We start from the raw sequence: 9437 nt of genomic DNA, 5'->3' as shown, positions 1-9437 counted from the left end.
CACGGCGGCCCCGCCCCGCTCCCACGTCCTGGCCGGTTCCTGCCAGTTCCACTCGCACGGCCGTGTCCCTCCTCACTTCAAGCGCGAACTCGCCAGCCGCTGACGTTTGGACTTGCCGGACCCGCCCCGCTCCCCTGTCAACGTGAGTCTCTGCAGTTCGCCCTCGCGTGCAGGCCCCGCCCCTCTCTCCCGTCTAGCCCCAACGCCACAGCCTGTGACGCAGGGCTCGTCGATCCCGCCCCTTCCCCTGGCCGCGCAGCCCCGCCCACTCCCACCATCCGACAGGTCAGCTCTGCTTTGGCTCCCGCTCAAGCCCCGCCTCTCTTTCTCCACTAGCCAATCCTGCCTGTTTGTGACGTCTAGGCTCACCAGGCCCGCCCCGCCCACTCCCACGGCAGGACCGGTCTGCGCCGGCTGCTTCCCAGTGGCCTGGCTCCGCCTGCCTTGCGCGCGCAGCTCGCAGAACCCGCGACTGTGACGCCAGCGTGACGCGGGCGTGACGCGAGTGCAGCCGCTCCCGAGGCTTTCGTGTTACCCCGGCCGCGCTCCGAGGTAGTTGGGCCTGTGTCGCTAGGCCGGGGTCTCCCCCAGGCCTTCGCCGCCCGCCATGGACGACTACGCGGTCCTGTCGGACGCTGAGTTGGCCGCCGTGCTGCGCCAGTACAACATCCCTCACGGGCCTGTCGTGGGTACGCGGTGGCGGGCGGGCCCCCTCCCCGCGCTAGGCCCTGCGTCCCCCCCCCCCGACCCCTCCCCAGGCTCCCGCCCGCGCTTCGCGCCCCCTCCTAGGACTCCTTCCTCGGCCTCCCTGCCTGCGTCCCTGACCGCCCCGCGCCCCATGTCTGGCCAGGCTCCACTCGCAAGCTCTACGAAAAGAAAATCTTCGAGTACGAGACCCAGAGGCGGAGGCTCTCGCCCCATAACTCGTCTTCATCCTCTTTCTCCTATCGGTTCTCCGGTGAGGCCCCCGCCTCAGAGCCCGACCTGGCTGCCCGTGGGGACAGGGTTTGGGCTATGGGGAGGATGGGGTCTCGAGGGTGTGGCAGGGGCGCTGGTGGGGAGGGGCCTGGCGGAAAGGGAGCATGGGGCAAATGGTTCTGCGTCCCCTCCTCCCCCAATTTAGACTCAGATTCAGCCTCTGTGGACTCCGATATGTACGATCTGCCCAAGAAAGAGGATGCCTTACTTTACCAGAGCAAGGGTAAGGCAGCAGTGGGCCCTGACGTCATTCCACTTCCTCAGGGATCCTAGTGTCAGAGAGAACCTGACACTTCAACCCCCACCGCCCCTCAGCAGCCCTGGAGGGGAGAAACAGTGTCACACACCCCAAATGGGATTCAAATTAGGGCCATTGGGCCAGGCAGGGGACACTGCTGCCCCCTCTGCTACCGCTCTCCCCCCCTCCCAAGGCTATAATGATGACTACTATGAGGAGAGTTACTTGAGCACCAAGACTTACGGGGATCCTGAGTTTATGGGCCCATCCAAGGGTTTCCGCCAGCACTCGGCGTCACTTTCAGATACGGACACCTTTCACCACCAGGTGAGCTAGCTGTGGGGCACCCTCTATTTGGGTACAACCTCGGGGGGCATAGCTGGCTTTGGATACATCAAGGAGGCCACTGGGTGCAAATGGTGGCTCTCAAGCCTCCAGGGAGAGATGGGGTCAGTAGACACCTGATTGTCAGGGTCCTCCTTTGGGGAGCTGTCAGAACTGTTTGACAAGAGCACGTGGGACATGCTCTGTACCCTGATCTGGGATCTGGGTTTGAGCTCTTTCTGATAATCTTGAGGCAGAAAGTAGGATGCAGCTAGCCAAGACAGTCACTGAGCAAGTGGCAAGGCCCCACGGACATAAGGCCAGGAATTCCAAAGGGTTCTGTAAAGGGGAAGAGCCCTGGCCTTTCAACAACGATCAGTCAAGGCCAGCCAGGGAACTTTGCACAGATATGACAGGGCCACCCTGACACTGCCACTCATGCTCCTCACCCTGATTCTTTAGGTGCGTGATGACAGCCTTTTCTGTTCTGAAGAGGAGGGCAAAGACAGGTGAGTAGTGGAACGGGCCAGGGGTCGGGGCCGATTCTGGGCCCAAGCCCTCCTGGCCCATCTGCTTCCCTCTTTGCCTCAGGGAACGCCCCATGTATGGCCGGGACGGCACCTACCAGAACATCGCACACTATCGCCCTGTTTCCAACATCTCCAGAAGCTCCCTGGGCTTGTCCTATTTCCCCACATCCTCCTCTTCCTCTTCTCTGGTGTCCTCATCTTCTTCCTCCCCCTTGTGGCTCACCCGCCGTGCCATCCGGCCAGAAAAGCAGGCCCATGGGGCTGGCCTGGGCCAGGACCGTCAGGTCCCACTCTGGGGCCTGCTGCTCCTGTTCCTGGTCTTTGCTGCCTTCCTACTCTTCGTGTATTACTTCATGCAGGAGGATAGCAACCCCTTCTGGACCCAGCCCTGAGGGTCTGGCTAGCTTTGGCCAGCTCCTCTCAGAAGTCCTGGTCAACTGCTTTAGGAGGGTTTGCTGGGGGGGGGGGGTTTCTGTGTTTTTCTGTTTTCAGCACCCCTAGCTTGGGGGTGCTGGGCCGGGCCTGGGGCAGTGCTTGCTCCCCCGGCCGTGTCCTGCCAGGAAGGTAAGCTAGCTCAGGTCCTCTGCAGCATGGCGGGCCTGGGCGGACCTTCCTCTGGAGCCTCCTGGGCCTGCTTGCCTCTGACCCTTAGGACCCAGGAGAGCAAGACCCTGCTCCTGGAGAGAACATGGTTGCTGTCATCGCATGCCTCCTGTTCGTTGTCACCTTGTTGGGATTAACCAAAGGCCACCCTTCCTTTGTTTTCGTGGACACAATAAAAAGACCATTTGTTTTTAATGCGTGGACTCTTCCTGCTGGGGAAAGGGTTGGGCTCTGCCCTGGGTCTCTAGGCTCACCACCTGCCTTAGTTGGTTTTCCCTTTTTGCTTTGGGCTTGGGATAAGGATCACATGTCACCCACAGACGTGTTTGGGATTGGCTTGTGGGGTCCACTCCCTGACTCATTACTCAGACCTCTTATAACTAGTTATGAAAATAACCAGCAGCATGGGGTCTGGAAAGCCCACTTGGAAATGCAGGCGAGGGTACTCTCACAGTGCTGGCTTGGGACGTTTTAAGCATAGAGAGCTGAGGCCAAGCCTGGTGCCGAAGGGCTGCATGTGCTCGGTGGGCCATTTCTCCTGGAAGCTGCTTGTTTAATGCTATGGGGAAAAGCTCCCAGTATTCTGCAATGCCCTATCACGCTGGGTAACCCTATCCCTCAGCTGACTATTCTCACTCATCTCCAGGTTTCCCGCTGTGGGTATTGTGTAATCGTCACATTTTACACAGTTTTTAAAGTGGGTGCTAAGGAAGCCCAAAGTAGAATGGCGTGTAAGACACTGCATCCTGTTGGTATGCTGCCAGAGGGTGGTGGGAAAGCTTGCAGGGGCTGGCATCTGCTCCACGCAGGCCGGTGGGAAGCAGAGGTGAGGCCAGGGCTTCCCGGATGGCGGGGGTACTGGCATCAATTCCTCTCACCTCTGACTGGTGGTAGGACTCAGCCAGCCCAGGCCTCTCACCTGGCACAGTACCCTGGCAGCGCCAGCACGTGCACGCATGGCCTCCTGAGCCTTCAGGGCTCTCCACTGTACATGGCCACACAGCAAGCGCCGGTTAGGCCAGGACTGGGACCCACCTACCCCACAGCTCCCGGGATTTCTTTTTGCTGCATCCTAGTCTCTCGCCACGTTTTTTGGGTGTTTTCCTAAAAGTAACACAGGCTATTTCTGCATTTAAAATACCAAAAGAATGAAAAAAATGAATTGCTTCTATTTTTCTCACCACTCCCACAGCCGTAGCCTCTTCTTTGCTTAAGCCCCTCCCACCTGGCTCCACCCCCAGGGCACAGCCACTTGTGGCGTGGACTCCCTGGGGCCCCAGGCCTCTGCCCCTCACCCTCCCAGTGCAAGGGCTGAGACCGGGATGCCCTTGCACTGGGAGGGTGCAAGGGGTGCGCCACTGTTGGCGGAAGGCAGGGCCAGAAGACGCTGCTGCCTGAGCCACAATAGAGCCTGATGAACAGATCAGTGTTGCTGTATGAGGGGAGGGGCAGGTCTCCGGTACACCAGGACCCTGGAGGGTCACAGTAACACAGCTTGTTTCAGCAACCGATCCCAAATCAAATATGTTAGGAGGGACCCACACACACAAGCACTACCTGGGGCTGCTGTTGGGGGAGACAGGTAGAGCCCAGTGAAGCCCACGTGGGGCCTGGGGAAGTGGCAAGGTTAACATGCCAAAGATGAAGTAGCTGAGGTGGAGAGAAGGGACAGCAAGAGAGGAAGGGGAGCTGGGCTTGGGGCATCCCAAGGAAGGGAAGAGAGATGACATGGCTTCTGGAAGGAACGGCCCTCTCTAACTCGCTGCTCTTCCATCTGTTGCAGGAAAGGAGGCTAGGTAGGTGTGCTTGGCAATCGCAGTAGTGTCTGTCATGAGAAAAGCGAGGGAAGAGGTGATGCTCATGTGACACAGTCTCCCCCCTTTCGTTCATTTATTCCCCAAGGACAACCATGTCCATTCATCACTGCGTGCCAGATGGAGGATGCGTGAGGGTTCCAAGCCAGGGGGCTCTGAACCTGCTGCCCCAGGGATCTGAGACCCCGAGCTCAGAGTTTACATAGCTTCCATGGGCTTGGAGACGCCCCCTTAGACTCTGTGGGACCCTGAGTGCTCGTGCATTCTTCCGGTGGACCCAAGGGCTCTGCGCACCCCCACTCCCATGCTCCGCACCCACCCCCAGAGTTCTGGAGCCCCCTAAGGGCACCTGAGTGCTCCCTGGCGCTCTGGACGCTTCAGTCCAAAGGCTTTTGAGGGCTCCATATGCTTCCAACTGAAATCCAGACTTTTAGGTCTCCACATAGTGTTTTCCAGGGCTCGGGGACTACCTCCTTTAAGAGCTAGAAGCCCTCCCCTTCCAAGGCCCCCCAGGACTTTGGGGTCTCCCCGTATAGCAACAGAGGCCTCCAGGACGCTCACTCCTCAGGACGCGGGCCCGTCATGTCCTACCCCCTTTCCTTCCCTATGGGCTCCTCTCCAGCAATGCTGGGGACACAGCTAGGGGCAGCAGCTGCCCCTGGGCCACGAGCCCCAGGCTCCTCTATCACTGGGGGAGACAACTGCTGGGGAATCTGACAGAGCAGAGGGGGCAGCATGGGTGGCAGTGGGGGAAGGCAGCTGAGCTACGTCCCTGAGGGTGACAAGGGAGGAGTGCCCTGTGTGAGTGGCCAACACTAGACACCAGATGCCATGCTCCTCACCCCAGCCCTCGACCGCGAAATACCTATGGTTCCAGGGGAAGCAGCAGACAGCACTAAGCAGGCCCAGAGGTGCCCCTGCCTTGACACCCCATGCTGTGGCACAGCTAACTGCTCCAACTAGAGAGGGTGCATACAGGGCCAGCTGGGTCCCCCACCCAGCAGGTATCACCCAAGAGAACACCTGAAGAGGTGCACATCCTGTGACTCAATGAGGATAAACCACTTAGAAACCCAACGGCATTAAGGGACTGGAAACTGGACCTGACGCCCACTGCTCCTGCACCTGACGCGGGACTGCTGCCCGCGGCTCCGGGTGGCCAGTCTTGGGAGACACCTCACCCCAGGGGAGGCAGGACACAGCTGCGGAAAGTCAGGCCCCCTGCCAGGCCCTCCTACTGTCCCCCCATGCCATGCCGGGAGTGGAGGGAGGCTCCTGCACTCTGCAGGCTGCCAGAAGCTGCCCAGCGGGAGAGGGGGCAGGAGGAGGTGGAGACATGCCCAGAGAGGCCCGGCCCTGCGAGGCACCCCCTTCTCCCCTCGGCCCACTGGGCACCCAGGACTCTGCACACACAGGGCACCCCGCCCTCCCGAGTCACCCGGGCCGCCTGCCCCCACCGGGGGCTGCCCCTCCAAGAGGAGACTGTCCTGCCTCTCTCCCCCAAGGCCCTGCCTGGTGGGGCCTGCAAGGAGGCAGCCCCCGAGCTGAGCCAAGCGAACCAGCAGTCCCTGCGCCTCCACCAACACCACATGTGCCCAGGCACAACGCGACACGTGGGGCAGCAACGGTGGAAGATGCCAGGCTGCGGGGAACGGCCGCTGGGTCGCTCCCTCGACAGAGGTTACTGGCCAGGCGGGAGAAGGAGGGGGTGAGACGGGGTACCGGCCCTGTGAGGGGCTCCATGAAGGACCTGCAGGGGCACCAGGAAGCCGAGCACCCAGCGGGCCTTCATCCTGCTGGGGGCAAATGGCCTGGGAGCCGGCCTCCCCACTGAGCAAATCCCAAAGGACACCCGAGGAGGACACAGGGAGGAGCAAGGCGCGGGCCATCTGCTGGCCTCACACACAGGGTGCTGACGACGGGACACCCACCCAGAGCCAGCAGGGTGGTTGCCCAGGCCACCAGGCGCACTCCACCACACCGAGCCCTGCTCGCCATTAGGTCCAGGAGTAGAGGAGGGCTCCCGGGCACATCACCGCCCCAAGCTGGCCCCATCTCACCTACGAAGTCGGGGAGGGGATGTCTGGCCACCCCCGTAGGGCACAACCCACCCATCCTGCAGGTCCTGTGTGGTGGGAGTCCAGGCATGGCAGGCGGAGGGCAGGGGGAGGGCCGAGCTGACCACTGCTACCCCACACTCAGTCTCCACCCCTGCCCAGCACACGGGTGCACATGACTCTCCCTGCCGCCTTTCCCCACAGGAGGCTGGGAGAAACCCAGGGGGAGACAGGAGGGTGGCTCCTCAGGGTAGGGCTGCACCAGCCCACCCCACTCCACCCCAGACAGTGAGGAAGTCCCATCACATCAACCACGAGAACTTTAGTCTGTCTGGGGACACGTGGGGTTTCCACAGAGTTCCCCAGCACGAGCAGACTCACTCCACTACAGGGCTTGGGGAAGGGGTGCTTGGGGCCCCCCCAGGGGAGCCCGATGGAGCCAAGGGCTGAGGAGGGGGCAGCCACTAGCTCAGGGTCAGTGAGCATGACGGGTGAGGGTGTCGGCATTGGGGACCGAATGTGCACTTGGCGCTCTGCGACGCACGGTAGTCTCATCCCACCTCAGGGCCCCGGGCCCAAAGAGCTGGGGACAGGTCCTCAGAGGCCAGGGACAGTACTGTATACCAGCCTCCTCGTCCAGCCCAAGGCATCCCCAGGGAGGCGTTCTCTGGCAGAAGGACACTGTGACACTCAGAGGTCAGGCTGGCTTCAGCCACTTCCAGGACCCGCTATGGGTGTCAGAGCAGGTCCCATGAGCCCAGGGAGGCCACGGCCAGGGCGGCAGGGCTGAGGAAACCCAGGAGCAGTGGGCGGGTAGAGGTTGTCCTGGGTCAGCACAAGTGCCGAACACAGGCCGGGCACAGACATCCCATGCTCACTGAGAAAACAGCCAGGTCCTCGGCCAGAGAGGGGGAAGGCCAAGGATGGGCACAGAGTGGGTGGGACAGGGTCTGGCAGGTGCTGTGACTGTACCCATCCTGGAGCAGGCCCCAGGGAGGACATGGCCAGGCGGGGCAACTGGCAGCTGGCTGAGGATGGGCACAGTGGCCGTGCAGCCCTCCACAGACCTTGCGAGCAGGCGGCTCCCGAGGGAAGACTGCGAGGTAAGCGGGCCGTCCTCACGGTGCCTCCCACCCAGGGTCGAGGGACGGGAAGGGGCTAGGCCTAGGCACAGGCCAGGGGTCCCAGGACAGTGACGACGGTGGTCAGTGGCTCAGCAGTGTGGGGCTGCACCGGGCCCACGCGTCTCCGGAGGAGCCCCAGGACCGTGGGGCTCGACACCCTGGCTGAGGCGTGTTCCCAGAAACCATGACTGGGATCCCGGAGGCCAGGCCAGCAAGCGCCACCTCAGTCTCTGCTTCTGCTCCTGGCAAGCAGAACCCAGCTTCCCAGAAACTCGCTGTCCTTGGGTTCAAGAAGCACACGCAGCCTCGCATGGTACCAGGAGCCGTCCCCAAGGGCCTCAGTGTTGCCCGGCAGCGAGAGCCAACAGGAAAAGCACTCACCGCCCACAGAACCTGTGTGACAAATTGAGCGGCACCCAGCTTGGCATTGGGAAACCACCTCTGAGCCCCAGCCAGGAAGGATGGGGCAGGCATGTCTCCAGGGAAACCACATGCCAAGAGCCTCCTTCAGCCTCAGTGGGAGCTCCTTATTCCCAAGGCTGCCACCCCTGCCCCCTCAGCCACCAGAGCCCAGCCCAGGGCTACCTGATACCCTCGCTGAAGAAAAGGGGCTTGTCGGCCTGCACCTGCAGTGTGACCCGCACCTCTCCGCCTCCCTGCCCCCAACTGCTTCCAGGCTGCATGGTGGCAGGCTGCAGGGGAGGGCAGGGGGAGAGGAGGGACCTTGGCTGTGTGCTGAGGGAGGCCAGCCCTGCCGCTGGGGAAGGAGAGCAAATGGGGGGCAGGACTGAGCCCCCGGCTGGGGACATTGGCTGGCTGGGGACATTGGCTGTCGGGGAGCGACCTGCTGCCCTGGCTGGGGTGGGGACTCACAGCATGCTGGCAAGGGCTGCTGTGATGAGAAGGAACTTCCTGTCCCCTGTGCCCTGGGCTGCACAGCGACCTGGCACTGCCCCCGGGGCTGCAAACGCCCTTGCAAAGGGCAGAGAGCACACATCCTGGGCTCTGTGGGCCACACCGGCCTGGTCGCGCATTCTTCTTTCTTCCTCTGGCTTTTGCGTTTTGTTTACAACCCTATGAAGACAAAGAGCCACTCTCTGCCCTTAGGAACACAGGGCTGCCCGTCTTGGTCCCAGGGCCAGAACTTGCCACCCCCACTTAGACAAAGGACACGGGACCTGATCTTGGGGGGCATGTGCAGGACCAGGAGTCCTCGTTCCCGGACACACAGGCTCAGGGCAAGGTCAGTCCTCCGAGCCTTCTCATTCACCACGAACCAAACACCCTACATCCTCGTGGGTGGTGTTGTCCCCTTCAGCACTGTGCTGCGGTTGTCCTGTGTGAACCCCGAAATACAGCACAGGTGAGGGAGGGTCCCTGAGACAGGAAGTGACCAAAAGACTGTCGCTTGCATCTTGAGGCGGCTCTCCCTCCGTTGCTCTCTGTGCCCTGGCTCTGGGGAAGCCCGGCCCCGAGCAGCTCTATGGCAGGCCCCGTGGGGAGGCACTGAGGCCCCTGCCACAGCCAGCGGACGATCTTGGGAGCAGAGCCTCTCCCTGCAGGCTGATGCCCCGTCTGCAGCCTGTGACAGACCCTGGGGCAGAACTCCCGCACAGCGCCCTCTAACATCCAGTCTTCCTTCAGACACCAGGAGGTCACAAGTGTTAGTTGCGTTAAGGTGCTATGTTGGGGGCACTCTGTGACGCAGCAAGGGGAAACCAATACACGCTTTTCAATGCTGAAGGCCACTCTGAGTAAGTCTGAAGCAA

General features: G+C 61.7%; 1 protein-coding gene across 2 annotated transcripts; it reads left to right on the top strand.

Annotated features, from left to right (window-relative positions):
* Positions 1–336: 336 nt before the first annotated feature.
* On the top strand, positions 337–2867 carry EMD (emerin). Of its 2 annotated transcripts, XM_081042719.1 has the most exons (6): positions 337–689; positions 851–958; positions 1124–1201; positions 1410–1543; positions 2003–2049; positions 2132–2867. In XM_081042719.1, exons 1-6 carry the CDS (start codon positions 608–610, stop codon positions 2460–2462), a joined length of 780 nt encoding a protein of 259 aa, XP_080898845.1. In that variant the 5' UTR covers positions 337–607; the 3' UTR covers positions 2463–2867. The 2 variants fall into 2 exon arrangements, with proteins under 2 accessions (XP_080898845.1, XP_080898846.1); XM_081042720.1 differs by lacking the exon at positions 2003–2049 and having other exon boundaries at positions 460–689; positions 2132–2577.
* Positions 2868–9437: the final 6570 nt, after the last annotated feature.

The sequence above is a fragment of the Rhinolophus hipposideros genome, assembly GCF_964194185.1.
Source record: "Rhinolophus hipposideros genome assembly, chromosome: X".
Classification (NCBI taxonomy): Eukaryota; Metazoa; Chordata; class Mammalia; order Chiroptera; family Rhinolophidae; genus Rhinolophus; species Rhinolophus hipposideros.
This window is presented reverse-complemented; position numbering and strand designations above follow the sequence as displayed.